Below are 27,414 nucleotides of genomic sequence, written 5' to 3'. Positions count from 1 at the left end.
AGCATCTGACATCATCTTAGAGGCATTATTCAAGGTTATTAACAAAGTCATTTTCAGTTTTTCTATCTATTTTTCCACCTTTTGCAATTTTCTATTTCATTTTATATGAATCCACAAGTTGTATTGTTATGTGTTCAATATTTAAGCCAAACCTGCTCATTTTCAAGGTTTTTTTTAAAAAAAATGCAGTATCTGCAAAGACTTTCAGTACAGCCATGAAATTTTTATTTAACATTTATTTGTAAAATAACTGAAGCAAATTCCTAATGCCCACCAGTGATGGGAAGCATGCAAGATGCTCAGATTGTAAAGTTTTCTTCAACCTTTAAGTCACAATGAAGCCTTCATCTTTTTGCATGACAGAAAACAACAGCTGATAAACCCTGGGGAACACGTGCCAGCTGTCTTTCATTTGTTTTGTTGTCCAAGCAGTAGATTGGTAGCAGCATTTCAAAAAGTAAGTTATAGTACTGAAATCAATCTCAGTACTGTTTTTCAGTTGTAAACAAAATTTGAATTATGGAGAGTTTTATACTGGATACACATAAATCATTTCTGGTTTTACATAAATTGATGTGAACTTTTAAGTGAATGCATAGTTTGATTCAAATGTTTATGTTCTCTTTGCTATTCAGTTCTGAAGAATCAAGAGATCCATTTAACATAATACGCAAACAGCAGTATATTATTTGTAGAAGATTCCATAAATTAAAAATAGTACTTTAATTGGATATAGGATAAACATCGCCATCTAGATAGTTATATTTTTTTTAAAAAAATTAACACTCATTTTAAAACATTTGAAATTGCAGGTCAGGTCTGAACAAAAGTAGGGTTTTATACCAGCCAGAATTTTTTAAGTATACATCATAATATATCCAAGAAATGTTTCATAAAGTTAATTGTTATTAAAGTCTCCTATAAATAATTTAAGATTCTTTTTGCTATAAAACTGTTACAATCAAGCAATAGTACGCATAGCTTGAATGCTACCATGAAGTTCAGACAGTACTCTGAAAGATATACATTTCACTGGCAATAAGCTGGAGACAGCTGAACGCTTGAAATAGTCCGAGTTCCACAGTAACAATCTGTAGAACTGAGCAATATTTGTCAGCCACTTATTTTATTTCTTCCCTCAAAGGCTATTAGAACAATTATAAATCCGATTAAACTTTATTTGTATTCTCTGGCATCTTCTGTTAAGAAATTGCAACCATTTTAAATTTTTGTCCTTTGATGAATACATTCCTTCTGGTGGTATGCACACTTCAACAGCGACTGGCTGCGTAACAAAGTTCCTTTATGCATACCAATAGAACCCTGTTCAGTTTTGCCATTTGTGGAGAACCGATGACAGGATACAAAAGCATGTGTTGGCCATAAATAGCTTTGGCTAACGGAGGACTGCTGGTACAGAGCAGATCAAATTCTCTATATGGAGTGTAGTGTCTGGCTTTTAGCCAAATGCTCCTGATGCAAGACTTAGTAGCAGCAAAAGCATTGGAGACCTATTTGTACAAAACTTAACTGGAAAACAGCTGCCCTATGACTAGACAAAAAGTAGAACATGAAATACTAAACTAACACAAAACTGGGGAAAGTGAAATAACACTTTAGGTTAGCTAATAATTTTTTACTGTAAGTTTCTAAAATAGGATATGTTGTTGGACTGTTTCCTAATAATGAAACGTTAAAGTAACCATAGATTTTGGAGGGAAGGTTGCATATTCAAATCATTGTAAAAACAAAATTACAATGTAATAGCTTAATGATTGAAGTGGAATATATACTAGAGCGATAGGAAGTGATACATAATGGTTAAACATATTTGTGTATGTTTGTATATTTTTACATGAAAACAAAGGGGCATTCTGTAATAAGCTACAGGTTTTATTGCAGTGTGGTGAGTTGATATTTGATTTCAAAACCAGAGTTCCATTTACGGTTCCTTTATACAGAAATTGCTATTATGAATGATGCTTCACAAAATATATTTAGGCTGCAAGGTCTGCATGGTAAACAATTCCTACTCCTGTTCAGTAGCATATATTTCATGAAAAAGAAAAACAAAAAGGCATAATTACAGTTACTTCATTTAACAGAAAGGTACAAGAGACTGATGACACAATTCCATAAATTAATTGGCATTCTAGGGAGATGGAACAAGAAATCAAACATATTACAAAAAAGTGCTTAAAATGCATAGTGTTATGTGCTGCCATGTCACAAAAAATAGGCTTATAAAGGCATGTGAGGTGTATGAATGCACAAGAGCCTCATGGAATTGCAAGTGCGACTGTAAAGTAAAACTGAATAGAGTCTCATTTGATCATTGGACAAGAGTTTAAAGGCAATCAATTAACATAAGCTTTTTCTTTTTGCTTGGCTAGACTATCCACATCAACTATCACATTCATTGTACACATTTGCAAGAAATGCCTGCAGTTTGGGCTAAAATATATGAAAGGCATTCCATGGATTCTACATAAAACTACCAGGTTTAAAAAATAGTCTAACAAGGGTCATTTGCAGACTGTTAATGATATCTCCTTTAGGTATTTGGGTTCTGGGAAGATGGGGCCAAAAAGGAATTAATATTATTCCAACTGAATGAGCTGCAAAAATGGAAGCTCCAGATGGCACATGCCTGTCCTTTTATAAGGGTTTTCCTTCAAGTGAAACTACCACATTTCCTCCTAGTTTCTCTCCCAATGTTGAACGATCTTTAATATCTTCATAACCATTTACCTGCCATTCATGCTTAATACCTGGAAAAGACAAATGAAAATGCATATATGCTTTGTTCTGTATTTTAGTGGCAATGAATTTTTTTTATAAAGTTGCTGAAAAATAATGTGTAGAAATCTGCCTGCTTCCTTGAGCAGAAATTTAAGAGATTAATCTGAATGTAATTGCTACTAAATTCAAAATTGTTTTATGACATGTTTTCTACTCATACCTGTAAATTTCTTTTTAATGGCATCTTTAGAACTTGCATAGATCATCTTGCTTTTTAAAGGGGCATTTTCTGGAGCCCTGCAGAGAAGAGAGGAAATTGGTTAATTCAGCTCTAAATCTTGGAAAATCAACTGTGTTTAACAGTAATCCTTTGACTTACACACCAGAATATAAATACCAGATCTTCCTTTTTAGATTCCTTTGTTTCATATGTTGCATCATACAAAGCATATCGGCAATCATTCAGAGGTAATAGCTTCACAAAGGCTATATAAGGGTCCTCTACTGTGACACCAATGTCACCAACTAATATCTGCTTTGCTTCTTCTACAATTATTTGCTTTTTGTCAGGACTTAGACAGAAAAGAACTGCTTTCTTTCTTTTTTTAATCTCTTCCGGTGTTGAAGATTTCCGTACTTTCATATCATTGAAAACCTTGATAACTTCATCATTCACTGTTACCCCAGAAGCCTATAAAACAAATTGAAATAACATTTGTTAATATAAACTGAATTTGAAGACATAGAACAGCCCTACTGAATTCAGTAAAATTTACCTCAAGGGAGATATGTATAGAATCAAGCTGTGAGAATCTTGTAATTTGGTCTGCAGTGAATATATGGAACATTTTGAACACTCTTTGAGGCTCAATATTTGTTAACATTACATGCAGTTATCTAAGATTAATTCCTACCAAATTCAAGGAAATGTTACCATCTAAGAAAATGGGCCTAATATTATACAGGCTTTGCCCCCAATAATTCAATAGCTGAATATTGTAGTTTTGTTCAGGAGGCAGAATAAATGTATCTTATATTTATGTTAAATTATGGTTTTATGTTATGTATTTAAATTTTATTTAATACTATTCTGTATACACTTCACTGAAATCACTACAGGATGAAATAATCAAGGACAGAATGTACAATTTCCCTGAAGCTCATTAAACCTTGCAAGAGCCATGCCTAAAAGAATGTAACTTACACCATCTGACTAAGAGGAGGTGTTCCTTAAAGTCATAGTTATTTAAAGCCATAGATATTTTTTTCTAGCTTTCATTCAATTGTAGTGAATGAAATGAGGATGCAAAATTTTCAGGAAAGATCTATACAATTTTCTCAATTTTTTGTATTTAGTATTAAATATTATTCTGGAATAAGCAGAATCAATCCACAGAGCACAACTTTAATATATAAAGAACACCCCAACATGTGAGAAATAAGTCAACCATATTTGAAGAAAGCTCCTTTTCATGTAAACAAGTTCCTGCTGAGAAAATTAGACTTTAGATTTACTACCTTTTCTTGAGTACAGCAAGGAACACATAGCAGTTCCCTTCTCCAATTTTTCCTAGAGCTTTATCTCTGGGGGGGGGGAAATCTGCAAAATAGAGTCTGCTTCAAAGTAACGTAAGGAGCTTCTGTGGTTGAAGGTAGATCTGAACTTGGATCTTCCAGATTTATTTCATCACTTTAACCCCTATAGCACACTACTAGGGATTCATAAGTACATCTGGCAAAGTAACAGCGTAAGCGCCAGCTGGTATTTATTCATTTTTTGTCTTTAACACACAAAGAAATATATGGTTATATGTTTTAAATTGATGTTTTATTACACAAAAACAATTCAGCTATTTACTCATATAGTCAAAACCCAACCATTGTACTGTAAACAAAATATAATAGTTATCTCAGTGTTCTCTTTTACAGAATGACAACCTTTGCCATTTTCCTTCTCTACTGTTAGAAGAAAATCAAGCCTTTTGTGTACACATATTATCTAGCACCAACAGGAACAGCTGTATAATAATGCCATTCAAATACAACCAGGACATTCCTGCCGTTCTGTTGGATTTTCAGCCACATACTGGCAGTGGGCAGGCTCTAATGGGCAGTGTTCTCTGGAGTGGATCAAAAGAATAAAGATGAACCCCCCCACACACATCCCGTTTGAATAACTCCTTAAGTTTAAGCTATTCATACGTAATGAATGGTATATACTACTGTACTCAGCTTTCCCAATGAGGGGGTGCTTCTGCACCAACATTCTGATTAATTAAAGCTATCTAACAAAGGAAAACAATGGCTTTTCCCATGTTCTTTATCCAGAAGCAATAAGCTAGTGACATAACGGAGAGGGGAAAACCCAGCTATGCGTCATTCCATCACACCTGCCTTTCAGTTTAGAAACATCTTTTTTTCAGTCAGGCAAAATGAAGAAGCAGCTGCATCTTATCATATACATAATGTGCCAGTAGACATGGCGTTATAAAATGGAAGTCACGCTAAGTATATTTTTCCCATCAAAAAGGGGGGGGGAGAACGAAAACACAGAAAAAGGCTTGTCTCTCTTTTTTTTTTTTTTGCGAGAGGTCCAAGTCATTTTTGTATAGTCTGCTCTCTATTATATATCCTTCTGTTAGGAGAAGGAATGTTAATCTCTTCTCCCAAATCTACAAAAATCAGGGTGGATGAAGTCAGCCGGCCCTTTTTATTTCCCGCATTACACGCCAATAAAAAGGGAAAGCGAATGAAACCAATCCTTTCCAGGCATTAGGAGGGGCTCGGTCTCACCCTATTCGCCCACTGCGTTTCTTCTGCCCCAGTCCTCGCTCCGTCTAGAACAGCGTTTCCCAACCTTAGGAACTTGAAGATGCGTGGACTTCAACTCCCAGAATTCCCCAGCCAGCATAGCTGGCTGGGGAATTCTGGGAGTTGAAGTCCACGCATCTTCAAGTTCCTAAGGTTGGGAAACGCTGGTCTAGAAGGCAAGGAAAAACCGGCGAGGGAAGAAGCCAGTCCCGTTATTTGGCTCCAGCTCCGTGACTCCAAACGGCCAAATGCCGCTATTGAAGAGAAAACCCTCCCGGCTCTATCAAACGGAAAGGCAAAGCAGCACGAGTCGTGTCGCTCCCTGGTATTTTTTCCGCGTCTATCCGCGAAAGCGTTACGATCGCGGGAGAGCATATTTTTTTTTCCCCCAAGACCACGGCGAAGCCTCCTTCGCCAGCGCTGCCTTTCTCCTTCTCTCGGGGACGGCCGAGACGCCTCGTCCACCCGCCTCCCGCGCCCCCCCCAGCTTCCCCCGCCACTTGCGCTGGGGGGGGTGGCGGTGGTGGTGTCGCCGCCACCCCCTCAGCCTAGGCTAAAATTAGATTAAAATGGCTGCCAGGCACCGCCAGGGGCTTCACTTCGCCCCTCTCGCCCTCGGGAAGTCTGGTCCCGCCGTTCCGGCTGAGGGCGAGCGGCGAGCGCCCGGCCGCGGCAGGTTGCTCCGCGCGCTCTTACCATGGTGCCCGGGCTGGGGGGCGAGAGCGGCGGCCGCTTCTGCCGAGGGAGCGGAGTCGGACTGGCGCTACGGAGCCCACCGCGGAGAAGGCAGGCGGGGAGGAGAGAGGCGAGCGGCGGGGGGCTCGAGGGGAGGGGGAGGCGGGTCACATGGGCTTCGCCTTTCCCTCACCACGTGCTCCAGGCCCTGCCCAGCCCTGCGGAGAAGCCAAAACGGGGAGGGGGAAGACGAAGGGCTCCCCTCCTTTTTTGACGCCAGAAGGGCGCTTCGGCCTGAGAGGGAGAGCGGAGCCGGCCTCCGGCTTCCTCAGTGGGAGGAACCCCTGCTGCCCTGCGTTACATCCCCGAGGGCATCCTCTCCTCCTTCGCCCTCTCATGGCCGACCCCATCCCTCCGCCGTCCAGCGGGCCAGCACCGGAGCGCGGCGGCGGCGGCGGCAGCTTTGCCTTGCAGCCCCCTCTGCGGCTTCTTCAGCCGCCTTTGGGCTTTTCGATTACGTGGGGTGCGGCAGGTGAGACGGGTCCTGCCGCACTTTTGGCCCACCCCGCGCATAGCGGGCACCGCCGCTCGCAGCCGCCCCGTCCTGCGGCGGGCTTGTCTCTCTTTGTGTCGCTGCAAGGGCTCTCTGCTCTTCGAGCCTCCGCGCTGGGTCCGGGAAGGGATGACTGAGAGGCGGCTGCGGAGCAGTTGCCCCCGACGCCGCTTCCTGGCCGAGCTTCTCTGAGCGCACCTGCTGAGGTTGTAGCGCCTTGTCATGCCAAGGAAGCGGGCACGAATGAATGCAGGACGAATCTGCCGCAGCCGAGGCGCCACCGCTGCCTGATACGAAAAGGAGTGGGAAGGGTGGGAACTGGAGAAAGAGCTGAATGGGGAAGAGCCGTTCGTGTTTCACGGGCAGCAGTGTAGTGTTTGTGCCTGAGTGTATAGTAAATCCTCTGTTTTCAATGGGAAAGAGTCGACCCAAGACCAATTTAAAAGGTTTTTACAACGGCAACGCCTAGCTCAGGAGTGGGGTGCCTGGCCCAGCTAACGAAGAATAGATATCAAAACTCAGGGACAAAATGGAAGAAGGCTGCAAGGTGTCCTGAATCATATAGTGTACTTGTGTGAGAGAGATTCATTGGGTGAGCAATGCTCCTGGGCGTGCTTTCCCATGGTTAATTTTACCATAGTTTATTTAATTAAATTTCATACCACATGCTGACTTCTAAACTAATCAGCTGCTGAGCTCACACAACATAGACAGTTAGTGGTTCACTGTTATGCAGCCACCATCCGAAGCTCATAGGGGTCTTGAGAATTATGCTGTAGAAGCAGTTGGATGACAAGGCTGATGAAAGGGGAAGGCGCTCAAGGCTCTGAGAAGAATAATTTTCACAGCAAGGTTAAGTGGACTTGCATGTGAGTGACAAAGCCTAGTTCCTTCTCCACAAACAAGGACAATTGAGTAATAAATACATTCTTGATGAAAAAGACAGTCAAAACTCCCTCTGTGTCAGTGTAAGAAGATAATAAAGCATCTGTTCTAACGTTTTGAGAATTGTCATATCATGTGCTTGGCCACCAAAAGTGTGAATGTTATTTTCAGTACTGTTGTTTTTAGGCATTTGATGCTGAAAAATAATTTCAACGTTTTTAAATGGAAAATGAATATCCTATTGTAAATTATAGATAAATGAAGAGAATTATCAAAAGAGGTGTTAGAATACTAGCAAAAGTAACTTGAAAAAGCTAGTTTTACAGTTTTACATTGGTTACAACCAGATTTACATTAATAGTTTCAAGAATGACTCCTAATATATTTAATGTTGAAGTCAGCTCAAGAACTTTTAAGATTGCTCCAGATTGACCAAATAGATGTTAAAAAGATAGGATACAATAATGTTATATACATATTCATCATTAATTTAAATGATATATCATTTTACAGTGGAATTTAGTCCTAGGATAGAAAGACTTTGTTTTTAAATATGGAAAGGTTGGTGACACTGAGATTTGTGTGAAAAGGAGTTATTGAAGTTGTATATTGAATAACATGAAGCAGGTGATTGCCTTTTAATAAAATATACATTCTGCTATTCCAAAGGTGCTTTTTCCAAAAGACAACTGGACTATCTTGGGTTTATCTTTGAAAACATTTTGCTTCTCATCTAAGAAACTTTGATTCTTCAGTCCAGTTGCCTTTTGGAAAAAGCACCTTTGGGACAACCATGACCTGGATGATTGAGAATCTCCATAGATATATATTTTGTTAATATTTCCACAAGAGATTACTTTTATTCACACAGTATTACATATAAGCTAGAGTTATAATAGTTTGGGAATTCTAATGCAGAGCCCTGAAAATAGACCAATCCAGTTCTTCATGTCTAAAAGAGGTCCAGAATCAATAGCTAGCTGGTCAATGCCAAGATTCAAAACTAATTTCAGGGGGAAAAATACTTAATTAGATAAACGTTCATATCTTACACCATTTATACCATATGAGGAATATTTGAGCGAGAAATTTCCTTTTAAATTAAACAGCTTAAATATCCATATTTTTTCATTTTTTCAACTTCTTAAATAATGAAACAAAAAAAATATATCACAAGAAATAAGATACTGATTTTATAGTGAGGAAACAGGAAAAAAAACTAGGCTTATTATAGTGATTTAAATAAATCTGAGGAGCCATCTCTCCCTGATGGGACAAGCCTACCGCTCTTGTGCCAGCAGAAGAGGCCTGCTATGGATCCAGTCTGCTAAGAAATTGAAGCAGGAGGGGACAAGGAGAAGAGCCTTTTCTACTGTGGCCCCATCCCTGTGGAACATTCTATCACTGGAGGTAAGAACTGCCCCTTCCCTTTTCGCCTTCAGAAGGAGATCAGAGCCTGACTTTACCAGCTGGCCTGGGACCCTGGGGGTGCTCAGTGCTGGAGGTGGCTGTCGGGATAAGAAGACCTCATCCCTGTTCCATCCAGCACTTAGCTCTCCTAGTTCAGTTTTAGTACAGTATATTTCTTAATAATGTTTTAATTTTGTGTTGTTTTAAACTTTTAACAATTTTTTTACTTGTTTTATAACCTAAAAGCTGCCCAGAGTCACCTTGTAGGAGAGATGGGTGGCATAAAAAATTAACAAATAAATAAAATAGGGTATAAGGAAAAAAGCTAACAGATTTATACCCTAAAAATAATTCAGTTATTAAGCTTATAATTAAATTAGTTATAATTAAATCTAGACCATATAACAGCATATTGTAACATCTTATTTTCAGAACATATTTTTTAAAAGTAGATAGTGTTAAATGTCCAGATATTTTAAAAAATTGTAAGAAGGAAAAGAGAACAATTACACAGAAAACCAGGAGTTATTCTAATTTAATTAACATGGTTCCTGCTTGATCTTAGCTCTTAGAACAGAGTATGCAACTCTTGGGCTGCAGTGACCCTGAAAGCTAAAAGGGAAAAAGCCACTTTGGACCCTATGAGCTGATTTCTCTTATTTTGAGATAGGCTTATGAGTTGATAATAGGAGTCTGCAATCCTAAATGAGCTAAAATGGGCCACCCTATTTATTTCTGTGACTTCGTGGCTGCATTAGCTATTCCTTCTGTAACCCTGACAGGCTCAGCATTGTTTTTTCCAAGTATGATTCCCCACCTGAAAAAGGAAGATTTCTTAGAAGATAATATATAGACTTACTTATAAACAGAAAGGTCTAAAAGCACACATTTGGATATTATAGGTAGTCCTCAATTATTGTCACAATTGAGACTGGTATGTGTCACTAAGGTAGGAGGTCATTTAATGAGTTGTGCCTGATTTTACGACTTTGCCATGGTTGTTTACTGTGGTTAAATGGATCTTGAAGTCATTAAGTTACTCTGGCTTCCCCTTTGACTTTACTTGTTGGAAGCTGTCTGGGATGATTGAAATGGCAATCAAGTGACCCTAGAATGTTGCACCATCATAAAAACATGCTGGCTGTCAAGTGTCCAAATTTTGATCATGTGACCATGAGGGGGTGCTACAACAGTCATAAGTGTGAGGACCAGCCATGAATTATTTTTCTTATTGTCGTTAACTTTGGATGCTCGCTAACAAACAGCTGTAATTCAAGGACTATCTAGCTAGTAAAAATTCCATTGACTACTGTTTTACAAATTTTGAGTCATTTAACTGTGAACTCATGTGTTTGACAATTTTATCATCTTTTGTGGTGGTGGCAACTAAATTTAGTTTTATAAGAAAGTAGACTGCAGAGTTGTTTGGCAGGCCACGTACAGGTTATGAGCTTTGTCCAGGACCAGATCAACAACAGAACCCTGCAAGTCTCATTATACCACATCTTTACTTACTCTCTATATACTGTAGGTAATCCTTGATTTACAATGGCAATTGGACCAGAATTTTCACTGCCAACCAATACAGTGCTAAAACATGATCTCATTGTTTTGTGATGGCAATCCCTGCAGTCCTGAGTGCCATCATTAACCAAATCCCATGATCATTAGTTGAGGCAATCTCCTGTCAACTTCCCACAACCAAGACGGTGAGGAAGCCAGCAAGAAGTAGACCAGCAGCAGATAAGTACTGCAGGGAAGGGGAGAAGAGGGCAGGGCGAGAGGGGCTGTGTGAGGGTGTATAAGTGTATAAGTGACATGGCATCTTAAATATTGATGTAATATTTGATTCAACCTCTCTGATTCCCCACTGGATGCCAGATACAGAGAAGTTGACAAATGAATTTGGAAGTTTAATAATTGAAAAGTGACCTTCCAAAACATGGTGGTAAATAACAATACATAATAGTGTTCCAGGGTTGCAAAAGTGCCTAGAGGTTGCTGCAAGGCAGCTGGCTTTCCAGGAACAGATTTTGCCTGTCAGTGTACATAACAAAATGAAACATAATCTTTGACATTTGCCCTTGCTCTTGGCCCCCATAAGTCCACAAAAACCCTCAGTTTAAAACAGAATTTTAAACACGCTCCCTTGCCCAGCTGTCATACTGTCGTGACAGTTATATTTCTTCCCTTAAACGTAAGGGAGCATGTAAGGACCATTGTGCAATAGCTGCCTTTCCTAAACCATGAAAGGTAAAGAATTGTCTTGTGGATCTCCTGGAGGGTATCTATCTGAGCCCTGATATAAACCTGCTTCCCTGCTCTGTTTCTCTTGAGGTCCAACCTCTGGGGAGACTAGAAATTGCTTGGTTTGATTATGGCATTTGGGGAAAAGATTGCTTCACTTAATGACATCCATCTCTCCTGTTCCTGATGTGGTCATTAATCAACCACATGGGTCATTAAACAGAACATGGGGTGCCTGGGAGGCCTAGTGCAGGGCCAGGCTCATCTGCCTCAAGCCTCTTAACGTCTCCCTCTGACCCTCAGGGTCTCTGCAGGCCTTGGACCTACTTGGACCCAGATCTACCCCTCTCTCACCCTCCTCCCCAGCCCCATCACACCCTTACCATCTGCTGTACCTCTCCGGAGCTCACATTGAGAAAGGAGAGCAGGCTGCTCCATTCTTCAGCATTGCTAGCCCCATGGCTCTGTCCTGGAAGCAGGAACCATTTTAGGACTATCTGGATTTATTTGTGGTACCTAATTAGGGGTAGAGCCACATGGCAGAGGGGTGGGGTGGCCTGCTCTTCTTCCCCAGTGAGAGCTGCAGAGCTCTACAGATGGTAAGAAGGGGTAGATAGGTAGGTGGTCAGTTGTAAGGGCAAATCTGCCTGAGGTTTGTGCATGTGACCATGAAGCTGCTGCAGTAGCCACAAATTTGAAACCGGATCATATGTAGCTTTTGGGGGATGGGGGGGGGTGTCTGTCATAACTTTAAGAATTACCTGTACATGGTGTAATTAAAGCACTGTAATGTATTAGCATTATATGCTGTAAGTACGTCCTTATGTTGCACTCTTTTGCCATTGACTAAATACACGTATATGTTTTGTAACGGTTGCTGGGCTGGCCCAGACTGGCTGTCTCCAGCTGGTTAAGTAGGTTGCTAAGTGAGAAACTACTGCTTTGAATCTATTGATTGCCGCCTACCGGCCAACCGTATAAATAGTTGTGCAGCAGCTCCCTGTTGCTTCTGTTATGTTCTAACCTTCAATAAAGCCTGTTGCTGTTTAGACCCTCTGTCTCGCTCAATGCCTGCAAGAACCGGCTACACAGCACTGGAGATGAAGGTGGGATGTGCTACTTTATCATAAGAGCCTGAAGTCACAAGGGGGGGAGACCAGCACAGAGCCTGGTAGGGAACAGCATTCCCCCCCTCGTTCTGCCTAGCAAGCCACACTGGAGATCACCCTGCCCTGAGGATCCATCCCAGGACCTACACAGAAGCCAGCAGCACGCGGCAACGTGAGACACAAGCTGCAAAGACTTCTATGGCAAAGGTCAGAAAGCTTGAAGAGTTCGACGTGACGCACCCGGAGAGATGGTCGTCCTACATTTCCCACGTAGAGAACTACCTGCGTGCAAATCAAGTCAGTGAAGACAGGCTGAAGGCTGCGACCCTCCTCTGCGTGTGCGGTCCAGTCACCTTCGATATCGCTGAGAACTTGGTCGCCCCAGCGCTTCTAGAAACCGTCACATATGCTGACCTCAAGAAAAAACTGTGTGACCATTTTGAACCTAAGCTATCGGTGATAGCATGGAGGCACGCCTTTGAACAACAGGAAGAACAACCCGGCGAGTTGGCAACAGAATTCATTGCAGCGCTTCGTCAAGCATCACAACTCTGCAATTTCTCCAACCTAGAGTGACTAAGAGACCACTTAGTCTGTGGACTCAGGAACAGACAGCTCCAACAAAAACTCTTCGCTAAGGAGACTCGCTACAAGAGGCCTTAAAGGAGGTCATAGTGGACGAAGCCGCCGGAGGGGCCATGAAGGCATTGTGGCCCTCCAAAAGCACACCATCTACAGAAACCGTCCACCATGAGGACGCCGAATGGTTGGAAGACACCGACCACGAAGTCGACAAGATTTAGCGGCACCACAAAAGGGGGATGAGGCCATCTGACAAGGCAGTTCTGTTCCCGAGGTGCTTGGGCTGCAGAGGCTGCCATCAACACACGGATTGCCATTTCAGAACAGTCATGTGCTGGGTGTGGGGGAAACCAGGCCACATTGCTACCATCTGTCGAGGTCGCCAGAGGGACCGCCAGCCGGATGAGCCATTCAGGAGAGCTACAGGGGCCCTGGGGCAACACCGAGTAGAGTTCTGCTCCAGCCGCTGGAGCATTTTCCGCATGGCTGCCCACCGACCTCTTAAACAGTTGTGACTGCAGGTCGAACTTCAAGGAGTTCCATGTAAAATGGAACTGGACATAGGCTCCGCTGTGTCCATCATCTCCATCGGAACTTTTCGGCACGTTTGCAGCCGTAGCAACAAATAGGTCAAGCTACGACTATCTAATATTCTACTTACTGATTTCCAGAATTTCAGAGAGGTGGTCAAGGGCGAGGCCACACTTGCGGTGAAGTTCAAGGGGTTTTCAGGCCCATTAGATGTTATTGTGGTAGATGGCCAGCGTATGAGCCTCATAGGGCTCGATTGGTTTGATGCATTGGGCATCCAAGTAACCAGCATTCACCAGACTCAAACGACAGATTTGTCTTCCGTCTGCAAGGAATTTGCAGATGTGTTCAGCCTAAGTTTGGGAGAGTACAAGGGCCCTCCGATAGCTTTTAAACTTGATCCCCAGGTCGTGCCAATTCAGGTTAAGCCCCGCCATGTGCCGTTTGTGTTAAAGCATAAAATTGATGCAGAGCTGGACAAGCTTGTCAGTCGGGGTTTTTGCAGCCTATAGATGGGAGTGGGAGACCCCCATTGTAACGCCACTCAAGGCCAATGGAGAGGTACAAATATGTGCTGACTACAAGTGTACCATTAACTGGGCACTACAACAGCACGCGTACCCTGTCCCAGTTGTCAGCCATATTCTGGCATCATTGCAAAGCCACGTGTTCGCTAATTAGATTTAGTGCATGCCTATCAACAGCTGCCGGTGGACGAGACCATGGCAGCCGCCCAAACAATTGTTACACACAGGGGGGCCTTCAAGGTCAAGAGCCTTCAATTCGGGGTGAGTGTAGCCCCAGGGGATCATGGAGCGGACGCTCAAGGGGATTTTGAGGGTCTGCCCCTACTTCAATGATGTAATTATTGCCGGGGAGTCCGCAGAAGTTCTGGATGAGTGGCTTAGAGCCATCCTTCACTACTAAATGCACAAAATAATAAAAACAACAACACAGAAAGCCACATTTCTAAAAACAAGGATTTAGTGGACCACCAGTTACTTAGTGAAGACATTTTATGATTACCAGGAATTAATTGTAGATGAAGTAAAACCAGAATCCTGTCTCAAAGCAGTAAGAATGAAGTATAGATGTTTAAATTACATAATACAAAACCAAGATTTGCTGGAGAAGATTCTGATGACTTAGGGCAATCATAAAAAATGCTGACAGAAGGCAAGATGGTCAGATACTAAGGGTGATAACACAAGCACCAAGCTTCAAGGATACATGGGGCTTCCCTTGAAGACCACTCGGAGGCTCCAACTGGTACAGAATGCGGCCGCGAGAGTTGTCTTGGGAGTTTCCCGGTACTCCCATGTTACACCTTTGCTCCGCGAGCTGCATTGGTTACCAGTTGTCTTCCGGGTGAGGTTCAAGGTCTTGGTTATGATCTTTAAGTCCCTACATGGCATGGGTCCGGGGTACCTCGGGGACCACCTGCTGCCGGCTTCAACTCCCCTCCGCCCTGTGCGTTCCCACAGAGAGGGCCTCCTCAGGGTGCCTCCGGTCAGGGAATGCCGACTGGCGGCCCCCAGGGGGAGAGCCTTCTCTGTGGGTGCCCCGGCTTTGTGGAACCAACTGCCGGTGGAGCTCCGGACGGCATCGGACCTCCGAACTTTCCGTCGTGGTCTGAAGACCCATTTGTTTGAATTGGCCGGTCTGGCCTGATGGGGGAGCTGGGTTTTAAATTGTTATTTTAGATTGTATTATTGTTTTTTAATTGGGCATTGATTTAATCTCTGTTTTAACTTTTGTATAGTATTGTATTTTTATTTATATGCCCTGTGAACCGCCCTGAGTCCCCAGGGAGAAGGGCGGTATATAAATTAAATAAAACGTAAACGTAAACGTAAACAATGAAGTAAGGGAGGATGGGTTGGATTGTGTACCATCAAGTTTTTACTGATAATCCTGACAAAATGATGTCCATTATGAAGAATCAGAAATGAGTGAACAAGAAATAGTGCAAAAAGTTTATGTTGTCCATCATTGAAATTTCTTGCAAATTTTGCCTTCCTGTAAGTTAAACAAATGTGAAAATGATACACGATGCTGAGACAAAAGTAAGTAGATCAATAAGTTTAATTCTGACTTTTGTAAATTACTGGACATTTAAAAAATCATTGGAACAATATTTACTGAACTGACAAACTTTCAGAAAAATAATTAGCCAGCTGTTTTGACACTGCATGTGAAAAAGCATGACCTGTAGTATGCAGAATAGTACTGGGGTAGTCTGATGATTTGCAGTCATCTGCTGTTAAACTATTTACTATGACATACCACTTACCTGAAGCTAACTGCGAACAAATCTACCCACAGAAGTTAGTTTCCACAAAGGGAGTTGTTCACTAGTACACAAAATAATACTTGATTTTTTTATTTTGTTTTTACATCAAAATTGTACAATTGAATATACAGTTTGGTAAGTTACTGTTTTGCTGGAAGAACTCCCAGATAAAAAGAGGTCAATTATTAAAAGTATAAACAAAACACAATGAAAACAAAGTTAAGGGTTTTTTTTAATTTGCAAAGTAAATATTTTATAAATAAAAAACAAATACACAAATCATCTGTAAGCTAAATAAATATCTACTTAATAAAGTCAGGTTTAATTTTTCCAAACAGCACTGGCACAGTAATTTAAAATATATAAAATTGTACTCATTCACGTAGTGTCAAAAACTGGTATGCAATGACTTCATATATTTCACTTGTTCTACTGTACGTATTGGAAATTATGATTATAGCCAAGGTAGAATCTTTACAAAACTATGCCACAGTCTACAAAAGAAAATATTGTTCTCTAAACAATATGAGAATAGCTGGTGCTGGAAAAAAGCATTTGGACAAAAATGGTCTTTAAAATACCAAAGCTATTATAAATTAGTACTGTATTCAATACATATCAAAATTATTAGACACTGAACAAAACTGTGGAAAAGGGAACCTTTCCTACATTTTCCTGAGTGCTTAATAAATTGAGAATATAGTGCAGGCCACACTTCCAAGGTGTGACAGATGTTATTGCTTTCAATGGCTGCATGATTTAAGTGTTTCATTTTCTATGAAAATATAAAGGCTTCTTCTAATTTAAGTCCTAAGAAGTTCTTATTAAGATATAAAAAGAAGTTAGATGCGTGACTTTTTGGTGGCTGGAGCAACATGGTTCATGTAACCTGATACAATTGAAAGTCCAAGTTTTTGAGCCTGAACATGAAAAAATGCTTGAAGTCTTGTTCCAGCTTTTGCTTCGCTTGTATTACGAGCATTATATTCAAAGCAGTTTGAAAACATCAGCTCAACATCCTCGATGAATTCCGCTGCAAGGAAAAATAAAATGCCTTTATAGTCCTAAAAGCAATGATTTCTAAACAAAGAATTTATCTGTGAAATTGCAGTTGCTTCTGTGAGAGCTAATCCAATATAGTGATTAAGGACCAGAGACCTGTTTTTTTTAAACCTGAATACCATTCTTATTGCCAGCAGTTCTCCCAGTGCAAAGAACCTCACAGTTGTAAGGGGAGATCACAATCTTTCTCTCAGAATAAGACAGCATAAATATGACAGAGAGACGATGCATTCTAATGTTATTTAAATGTTAATTGTGTTTAGATAGGTATGTCCCAAGGGAATGCCGTGTTTCTGATTCAAAAGGGAAAATATACTCCGGCCTCCCATGATCCAAGGAAAAAATGCAGCTGCTTAAAGGACTGCTGGTGTAAAGAGTAACTTTACACTTCAAAACAAACATTTCCTTTTGAATCTGAAGCACTGCAGAACCCTAGACCTATTCCAGTGTTATTTTCTATATTCATTATCCAAAAGCTTCTAATTATTTAAATTATATTGTTTTAAACATTGTTAAATTATTTAGTCAACATTACTTACAGGCTACTTTGTATTCACATTTGTTCACTTTTTCACGGATTATGTTTAAAGCGATGGGCTTTTTGATTATATCGTAGTAGTCTGGTACCTGTACGTTGTAAAATATAAAAAACACGATAATTTCATACCAAACAAAACTATTCTTTCTTCAATCCTAGGCAAGTCCTTTGCTTCCAAGCAATTGGTCCTGCTTCTTTGGTATGAAGAATGAAATCCATATAAATATATTTGACATAAATTAGTTTTCAGATTGTGAGGAAGAGAATTATAGCAGTGCTTAATTAAACAGTGCTTAAACACAAAGTTTGTGAACGCATTTGAATTTTTAATATTTCTGCCTAAATATGATTTAAAACATCTCTTCTCCACAGATCCTAAAACTACACAGAGAGAACCCAATTAAGCAAATGAATCTAAAACATTGTATTTGTTCATTATTCACTGAGGAAAAGGACTCAAAACTACACATTTCTATGTGGCAAAAATATGTGAAACTCTAGGATTATCAATTCACTTGAAGGGGAAATTAATCAGGTGTTTCAATGAGATGACAACCAGGTTTGAGTGTGAGATCCTGCCTAAAGAACAGAATCCTGGGAATTCACTATTAAGATCTAATCTCAACACAGATACATGGCAGTGTATCATGGGTTGAACAAAGAAGATTCCTGATGACCTCTGAAAAATAGTGGTTCATGCTCACCAGGCTGAAAAAAGTTACAAAACTATTTCTAATAAATTTGGACACCACAACTCCACTGTCTGGCTGATCATGTGCAAATGAAGGCAATTCAACATCAGTATTACCCTCCCCAGGAGTGGTCAACCAATCAAGACCATCTCAAGGCCAAGGTATGTAATATTCCAGGGGGTCTTAAAGAACACTTTGTCTTTTTAAATCCACTGAATTCAGCTAACCATTTTGATGAGGGTGAGCAATATCATTTAGCTGATTTTAAAAACACTACACATTAATTAGTTCTGCATCCATACAATCCATCAAAGCTAGCCTATTACTGATTGTATAATCTAACAGCAAATTGGTTATTTTTCAATTAGCATATGTAGTGATACTTAAAAGTGAAATTTCCTTCAAATTTAACTTTTGACTTCTTTGATACTTTCATGTAGGGTTCCCTGGAAAGAATACGGAAGTGGTTTGCTATTGCCTTTGTCTGGAAGAGATTTTTAAACTTTCCAATCTACTTTACTGCCCTGGTATTCTCTATTCCCACCAAATACAAGCTGTCTTAACACCATTTAGCTTCTGAGCCTGAACAAGTCACATACACACTGCCCTCTGCTGAAACTTTATTTATTGTAACTTCTATTTTCTCTCTCTCTTCAATAGCTGTCTTGTTTAAAGAAACATTACGGATCGTTATTTCACATAATTTCTGGTCCATTACAGTTAAGTTCTCTGAGAAGCACCAATTTTATTTTTATAATGATGCGTACTCTACTTCCTATCACAACACTGCCATCTATTTACAAAGGTAATTGCATTGTCAAGCCTCAATGAAGGAGAGAATTCTAAAGTGTAATTTGAATATTTCTATAACTTGAATTTGTTACATTAGTATGTTCGTCAAGAAATTTACAAGGTTTTAAATTTGTCTGTGCGAGGCCTATTTTTATTATTTTTATTTGCAATTTCCTTCCCCATATAACTTATTTATGAAGCTCAGATTTCATTAACATTTAGTCATTTTTCCTCCTTGTGATTATTTCCAATATATATTCAAGTTAATTATTTTTGTACTCTGAAATTCTTCTTCTTCCTCTTCCTCCTCCTCCATCACTTTAGCCACTGTCTATCCACTGAAGGATGAAGGCCTCTTCCGCATGTTTCCAACCTATATAAATCCTGAGCTTTCTTTTGCCAATTGGGCCAGCAAAACGTGCTGATGTCGTCGATCCATCTTGTTTTAGGTCTCTTTCGTGGATGCTTTTTATCAAGTGGGATCCATTCTATGACTGCCTTGGTCCACCTGCCACTGGTTCTTCTTGCTATGTGACCATCCCAATTCCAATTCCATTCTTTTACTCTCTTGATGATATTTACCTGTATTTTGGAAACCAATTTCATAAAAGGCCAACTGTCATCATGTCGCACCAGTTCTACAACAAGCTGCTCAAAAGCAGATAATTCATGTACTCCACCCTGACGCCCTGAGGTCCTCCGATTCAGTGGCACTTGAGAAGGTTCTGGAATAATAGGATCACACATGAATATCAAAAAAGACAAATTTAGAGAAAGTAGAAAAAACAATATATCCACCCTTATAACTTGTTCAGGTCTTTGGACTACAGGTAGTCTTTCTTTAATGATGGTAATTAGGAATGACAACCCTGTCACTAAGCAATGCAATAATTAAATGTAACATCACATGATTGGCTTATAACAGCAGTTGCAGCAATTCCAGTTGTCATTGTTAGATGAATTCTGTGTGCAACCATTTCTGTGATCACTATTTGCAACCTCCTATTGGTTTCCCAATTGACTTTGCTTGTCAAAAGCCAGTAGTGAAGGTTGAAAATGGTAATCACATGGCCATGGAACACTGCGCTGTCATAATTGTGAGTTGGTTCTCAAGTGCCCAAATTATAATATGATCACAGGAACATTGAAAGCCTAATTATAAGGATCATAAAATCCCACATTTAGCACTGTTGTAACTTAGAACAGTTGCTGAATGCATGGTTACTAAATGAGTATACTAAGGATAATTGTATAGTTTTCATTTATTACTTGCTTCCACAATGGCAGATATAACTCAATCCCAAGTGTTTCAGCCAAATAAGGTGAATTAAGAAACTTCATTTACCAATTAATCTCCCGTGCCTATTTACACAACTAGGCTCCATATTACCAAAATTGGAATACAAGAAAGAATAAATGCTTTTTATAATTCCATATTGCAATAAGTAGAAATAAACTGTTCTGAGCCTGGCTCGTTCCATTGTATGAAGAAAAACATGGTTCAGGAAACAGATAGTTGTACTGGCACTTGTGCTAACTCATTTCAATTCAAGCTGTTTGTTAAATTCACAAAGGTTGATTCAAACACAGCTCACTCTTCCAACAAATATAGTTTCACCAATCAGTGGTGTCTGTAGCAAATCACAATATCATCATATAAGTATTATCAATTGTCCACCCTGAGAGAAACTCATGTCACCAATTTACAATGTTTTATTTAGGCATTTTCAACTGTAATTGCTATTCCAAGCATTTTCTGATCCTGATTTGTTTGCTTTCAATATATTATGTTGAATATTATGAGGCTGGCTAATCAATAAGCTTAAAAAAAATAATCTCAATTGAAACAATTCAGTTAAGAATTCTCCTTCTATTCAAGGTACCCCAAATCAAACTAAGAAAGCATTCTATAGTATTGCCATATATAATTTTATGCTTGCAAATTCACCGATTAACTGCCCTCTGTTCTTAATAATGGAAAGCAGCATTGGACTACTTCACTAAAGAACCAAGTGACAATAAATGAGCTGAATTTATTCTGGCAGTCAATTTTATTTTAAAGATTTGATGTACCTGTAGACTGACGTTTCCTACCCCTTTTGGGGGGGTCTGTATCTTGTGATTTTTTTTCCACTGAAATTGGAGAGCTTTTCTCTTTCCTCAAATTCATCTCATCAATAATTCTGAAGCCAAGGGAACCAGAAGAACTACTCTCTGGAGTAGAGTCTGTTGTCTTTGTTCCTCTACGTTGTCTTCGATGGCTGGTCAACTCTATAAATGCATCTGCCTTCAGCATTTCTTGATTGTGGCGAGTAATACGACTGCTAAGTCGTAATGTTTTTGTGACTGATGGAGGAGCAGATTTTGTTTTTCTATTGTTCTTTCCAAGAGCTTTATATGAAGAGTCATTTTGCTTAGGTGTATTCTGCTGACTGCGAGAGTTGTATCTTCCAGTACTCAGCTGATTACTAGCAAGCTTTGGGGCTCTTGTTCTTAAATTAAGTTTTACTTGAGGCTTCCCCAATTTGGATAAGCTGTAAGAAGTTAGAGAATTATAAATGTTTGTGACACAAATATTTTTATTCTGTTTTATTCTTTAAACTTGTGGATTCAGCACTAAATGGAAAAAGTAAGATACATTCAGTCAGATTTCTTAAGTGTACATACAAACAGGACCCTGCAGTGTAGAAATTCCATTCTAGAATCATCAGCGATGTTATCACTTCTGATTCCAAAGTGCACAAATGAGGGTTTTCAAAGATGGTAATGTTAGTACAAGGACATTCCAAAATGGATATTAGTATTTCTTTACATAACCTGGTCTCAATTAATACAAGAGTTTAAATATGATAAACAATTGTCAATGAAAAAGTTTAAAATCTAGCAAGATATTTTTCTAGTTAAAAGTTCCAATCAGTCTCAACTTTTTTAATTAACTGGAAATTCTAAACAAATCTACATGAAACAGCCTGAAGTGCAGTAAAATGGAATACTTTAAATTGGTGTTTTCTAGAATATGGATGAATTACAAGCTGTCTCTGGCATATTAATACTATCAGTTAGAGAACAGTAAACTACTACCAGATCTTCAGTCACAACTCTAGATCTAGAAGAATGTGCAATCAGTAGTAGTCCATCTCTCTGGCTAAACGATGAAACAAAGGCTAAACCTATGAACAGATAAATGAGTAGCTACTCTATTCAAGTATAATGCAATTTTCTCCAGTTCTGCTGTCTCCACATCCACTTTCCAGACTTTTTTGTCTTTCTTATTGACAACTGTTAAATCTGTTATGTGGCAGGGGCTTGTTTGTTTGAATTCTAAACTCCCAGAGCACTTTATCATCTTCATTTTTCATTTGTCTATTGTATGATCCCACCAGTTCTTGCTTGCAGGCAAATGATACCGTAGTTTCCGGCGTATAAGACTACTTTTTAACCCATGAAAATCTTCTCAAAAGTCAGGGGTCGTCTTATATGCCAAGTGCTGAAAATTTAGGGACAGGGCTGGCTGGAAAACTTGGAGCGGATCTCCCATTTAGTCTGCGCAGGGAAAGCGGGACCAATTGGAGAAGCTGCAGTCTGTGATTTTTTACAGGCTGCGGTCTGGGCGTCTTTCTTTCTAAAGTTGAAGAGCAGCTGTAGTATATCCCAACTTGAAAGGCAGGTGGGGAAGGCAGCAGCCAGAGCAGCGGCTTAGCTCTAAGGACACATTTGACTCAAGAACTGGGCGGGCTGGCTGGAAAACCTGGAGCGGATCTCCCATTTGGTCTTTTTTTTTTTAAATCCCATTTATATCCTGCCCTTCTCCGAAGACTCAGGGTGGCTTACAATTTAAAGCACAAATCAATGTGCTTAGCAATAGCCTTCATTCTGTGTATATGCCTGTTTATTAGGGCTTTCACCTACCCCCCAGCAGCATTATTACAAAGTCAGCTTATTGCCCCCAACAATCTGGGTCCTCATTTTACCTACCTTGGAAGGATGGAAAGCTGAGTCAACCTTGAGCCTGGTGGGATGCGAACCTGCACTAATTGCAGGCAGCTGGTGTTACTTAAGGCTCTGCGCAGGGAAAGCTTTAGAGTGAAGTAGGAAAAGTGAAAAAGTGAATTAGGAAAATAGGGAACGGTTGCTGGAATTGGGTATGTGTAGTTTAACGAAGAGAAGGGTGTGCTCTCTTGCTTATGTCTCCAAGTCTCAAGATTTGTATCCCTAGAAAGAAAACTAGAGAATACTGGAAGTCTGTATGCAGCTTCTGCACATCTCTAACTTAGTTTTGGATTTACCTTTTTTCATCTTCTTGAGAATCAGAATGATCAATATTCTCATCCTCTTCTTCTTCTTCATAATCATCTTCACTTTGCTCAATTTCCTCATAACTAGTTTCATCTTCTTCTTTAATTTGTTCTATAGCCTCTTCATCACTTTCCACAGAAGTTCTCTGCCTGGATGAAAGTCGCCTAGAGCGCTGCTTAGGTCGACATTCCGGACAAAACCAGTCTCCATCAGGAACAGCCTCGAAGAGAGCCAGAATGTATTACTGAAATGTTTTCTGCTACTTAAGATCAGAAATAACTTTCAAAGCAAATACTTCAAATTACCTTAAGCTTTGGTCTTATACAGTAGATATGATAGCCTCGATCACAGCCATCACAAAGCACCATGCTTTCAGCATCTCCTTTCTTTCTACACATTTTGCACCGAGTATTTAAAATAGACTTAGACCAGATTACGCTTCGCTCCAGTGTTGAGAGATGAAGAAAGACCTGAGAGAGGCTAGCAGAAGAAAGAAGTGATTCTCGCCAGCGATCCAAGATGGTTTTGTGTGAGCGGCCACCATCACTGCCATCTTCAAATAAAGAAAACAAATAATATCATGCTATTATCCTATTTATTGTGGAGTGAAACATCTGTGTTCTAATACTACTTGCATAGCACAAAATATGCAAAATAATCAACCTTGTTTAAAGGTAGAATATTCATTTTTGTAAATCTTAATATAGACTCTTTTTTCAAAGTGTTAAATGAACTAAATGGAGTCATTTAATAGATACAAACATTTGGTATTCAAAAAAGTTTTAGAAAACATCAAAAGCTAAACTTGATGATAGGGAGGAAAAAAATCATCATATAAATGAGAAATTGGTTTATGATTAGACAATAGAGGATAAGTATAGATCCGTAGTGGTGAACCGGTAGCACGCAGAGCCCTCTCTGTGGGCACGCGCACCGTCATCCCAGTTGTAGGCCTTCAGTTGGGTTTTATAAAACCTTTTCGCTTTAGACCTCTGCCTCCGTGTGCAAAAAAAAAAGTTCAATCAATCAATTTCAACTTCTCACGGGGGAAAAAAACATCTCACAAAGTTGGAATTGATTGATTGGACTTTTTAGTCCCACCCAGTCTGCTGTTACCACCGCAGCCATGCCCACCCAATGGGCCACGCCCACCCGGCACCCAATGATATATAATGGGGTTTTGGGTTGCAGTTTGGGTACTCGGTCTCTAAAAGGTTCGCCATCACTGGTATAGATTATAAGCAGCATACTGTTAGTAGTTTCTCTATGATCCTACTTCAGCTTTAATTTTCACAGAACCTGTTATTCAAAGAAACTATTTTTAAAATAATCTATAAAATTACAAAATGTAATATAAATAACCCCTACAATATTATGAACGTGTATACTGGATGGATGGCTTAGAATAATTAGGTGGACATAGCAAGTTATCTGGTGTAATAAAAATTTGTAAATTTACTCCAGTGGCTTTTGATCGCAATAGTTCTCTTCAGTAGCACAGACTAAAAATATTCTCATTGTTCTAAATAAACACACATATTGTACTAGTTTTTTCTCCAATAATTCATCCATAGCAGGAGATCATTGGTGATATACCTGCTTACTCCCTACAATTCAGAATATTAATTCATCTGCACATAATCAAATTCACCTTCAAAGATTACCAGTTACTATTTAAACTACAATGTCTTTTCTTACTTGTAATGTCAAAAGAATTCATCTGCACGTAAGTTTTTTACATATGAAAAACTAATCAATGAGAGGGGCAATATGATTTCAAATGCCAGTTTGTTGAAAGATAAAAAAAAATAAAAGGATCATTCTTCTAGAAATTATTTTAAATGTGGCTACAATAAGATCAAACAAAATATAACTGGTCTAGCGGCATGACAAATCTGTATTAATGCCCCAAATTAATGACAGATTAAAGGATAGTGACCAAATTGAAGCTGCCCAGAAAAAAAAGAAAAGCTGCCATTTCCTTTGGATATAATCTCACTTCTTTGAAATAATCATGTTCTTGTTAGGTCATTGAACAGCTGTATCTAACAGAACTTTTACCCTATTAATACCAGACATATTTGTTTTTGAAGAAGGCAATTCCAGTTTGTCCCATTGCTTTAGTTAGAAAGCTGGATAACTGCCATGCACTTTGTAGAAAGCAATATTTCATATACAGATTATAATTTTGAGCATGTTTTTAAATGGAAGAAAATCTATGGTTTACCATATTTATTCTGATCTTCTTCTGTCTTCCTCCTTTTATCACCTTTTTGGTCTCTTTTATTTTCTTCTGCATCACCTAGTTATTTCAAATTTATTTGGAAATAGAAGAGAACTTTTCACTAGCATAGCCTATTTTTCCAAAATACGATTCCATTGCTATAGGAACCAGGACCATTGAGGTAGGGAGGAGAAATGGGAAATAAAAGAGTGTGCCTAAAAATTGACTTTGTCTTTGACTATAGCAATGTTTATTATCAAAATTATTGTGAATTTTGCAGTTTTACAAACATTTTCAGTACTCCATTGGGTATATCATGTTTTGCCTCTGTATCCAAACTTATATCAGAACAAAAAATTAAAACAAATTGTTCATGTTGAGAATGCATGTCTTGCATTTCTATCATTCAATATTCAACATTTTAAAGCCGGGTGCTACACTTTGCTCAGTCTCACAAAGTGAGGCTTACAAAATCTTACAAAGTGAGGCAATAAAATGAATTTTCTGATCTTAGCATGGTCAGAATACTCACACAATCCATTCATCCTTTTTGACAGGATTATGATCATGAGTACATCCCATGTTACAGTGTATTTTTTTTCCTGAAATTGGAAATGTCTATGGAGATTCTCAGTCATCCATGTCATGGTTGTTCAAAAGGTACTTTTCAGAAGGCAACTGGACTTTCTTTATTTGTTCTTGAAGATGTTTCGCTTCTCATCCAAGAAGCTTCTTGGATGAGAAGTGAAATGTCTTCAAGCAAAAAAAAAAGCAAGTCCAGTTCAATTCCACATTATTTCAAGTATTTTTCAATATCCAGTGATTATCTTCTTTTTCTAAATTTCTCAAACTATAGAGACTTAGAAACTGTATTAGCAGACACAAGACATACAATTACAGGCTAATGTTACTATTCTTTTCAGTAGCCTTGATTTCCTAAATTTTCAGAATAACTTTCGATCCTTCTAGAAAGTTAGTCTGGAGGGCCTTTGTTTGGCTTATAGATCTGTCCTAGAATTTGCTGTTATAATGAGGTTCCATAATGCCATAGCAGCAATTAATTGGGTGACAGGAGGGGATAATGATCTTCTTTAAAAACAAAAAACAGACTTTTGATGCCTGAGCATTATTATTATTATTTATTATTATTATTATTATTATTATTATTATTATTATTATTATTATTATTATTATTATTATTATTATTATTATTGGGACAAGATATAGACATTCTGCAGCACATTAGCCTCATTAACCCTCTGGAGAGAAGGGTTTGGGTTAATTTGAACAAATTTCCATCATTTTGCTAGAAGACAATCAAACACCATATAAAATGTATTTGTGCTTGTGAAAGGAGGATATAGAGTTAACCGGCCATGTGTCACTATAGTTGTTGCTGAGGGAATTGTTGGGAAATTCTGGGAGTTGAAGTCCACAAGTAGCAACTGAGAATTCTATATAGAGCACAGTATTTCCTAGTAGATTATCTAGCCTATCCTCATATGTGATGGTTATATTAAACTGAGTAATTTATTTTAAGTCAAGAGGAAAGTATTTTTACTTTTGTTTCAGATTAGCAATTATGAGAAGATGCTACAAATTGAAAGACTGAAGGCAAAAGGAGAAGGTGAAATGATTATATAGTGTCATCAACACAATTAATATGAATTTGGGCAAACTCTGGGAGACAGTGAGGACAGGGAAGCCTGGCATGCTATGGTCCATGGTGTCATGACTTAGAAATTGAACAACAACAAGCTTCAAGTGTGCTTCATTATTGTTCCTATTTATTATGGAGTTTTCAAATCACTTTTAACATAATCTATTTCACTAGTTTTTCTGAAGAATCTCTGTAAATCTATTTCTGTGGACCTAGGATGAAAAGTACAGAAGTAAAGCTTGCTTGGAGTTCCCTTTTTGCTAATTTCACAAATGACCTTTCCACACATGTTCAGTCACTTGTCTCTAAAAT

At 39.1% G+C, this 27,414-nt stretch overlaps 2 protein-coding genes across 9 annotated transcripts in view; both read right to left on the bottom strand.

Moving 5' to 3' along the window:
• Positions 1-202: 202 nt before the first annotated feature.
• On the bottom strand, positions 203-6,353 carry CFL2 (cofilin 2). 2 transcript variants are annotated; one of them, XM_083351994.1, is made up of 4 exons: positions 6,250-6,353; positions 3,126-3,433; positions 2,963-3,039; positions 203-2,035 (listed from the first exon to the last, which is right to left on the bottom strand). In XM_083351994.1, the coding sequence occupies exons 1-4, from the start codon at positions 6,250-6,252 to the stop codon at positions 1,998-2,000; spliced, it is 426 nt and encodes a 141-aa protein (XP_083208120.1). In that variant the 5' UTR covers positions 6,253-6,353; the 3' UTR covers positions 203-1,997. The 2 variants fall into 2 exon arrangements, with proteins under 2 accessions (XP_083208120.1, XP_083208119.1); XM_083351993.1 differs by having other exon boundaries at positions 204-2,771.
• Positions 6,354-15,612: 9,259 nt separating this feature from the next.
• The window catches only part of BAZ1A (bromodomain adjacent to zinc finger domain 1A), a 51,940-nt gene continuing 40,138 nt past the window's right edge, over positions 15,613-27,414 (bottom strand). For 6 of the 7 annotated variants that reach the window (XM_083351934.1, XM_083351933.1, XM_083351937.1 and 3 more), the window contains 7 exons: positions 25,446-25,520; positions 23,524-23,771; positions 23,209-23,438; positions 20,996-21,456; positions 19,505-19,647; positions 17,440-17,527; positions 15,613-16,871 (listed from right to left, as the gene is read on the bottom strand). In XM_083351934.1, the coding sequence (XP_083208060.1) occupies positions 16,681-16,871; positions 17,440-17,527; positions 19,505-19,647; positions 20,996-21,456; positions 23,209-23,438; positions 23,524-23,771; positions 25,446-25,520 (1,436 nt within the window). In that variant the 3' untranslated portion in view covers positions 15,613-16,680. The remainder of the gene's footprint in view (positions 16,872-17,439; positions 17,528-19,504; positions 19,648-20,995; positions 21,457-23,208; positions 23,439-23,523; positions 23,772-25,445; positions 25,521-27,414) is intronic. The other variant, XM_083351936.1, reaches the window with a different exon arrangement.

This window comes from Vipera ursinii (assembly GCF_947247035.1).
Source record: "Vipera ursinii genome assembly, chromosome: 1".
Lineage (NCBI taxonomy): Eukaryota > Metazoa > Chordata > Lepidosauria > Squamata > Viperidae > Vipera > Vipera ursinii.
The sequence above is the reverse complement of the archived record's forward strand: the minus strand, read 5'-3'. Positions and strand labels throughout refer to the sequence as shown.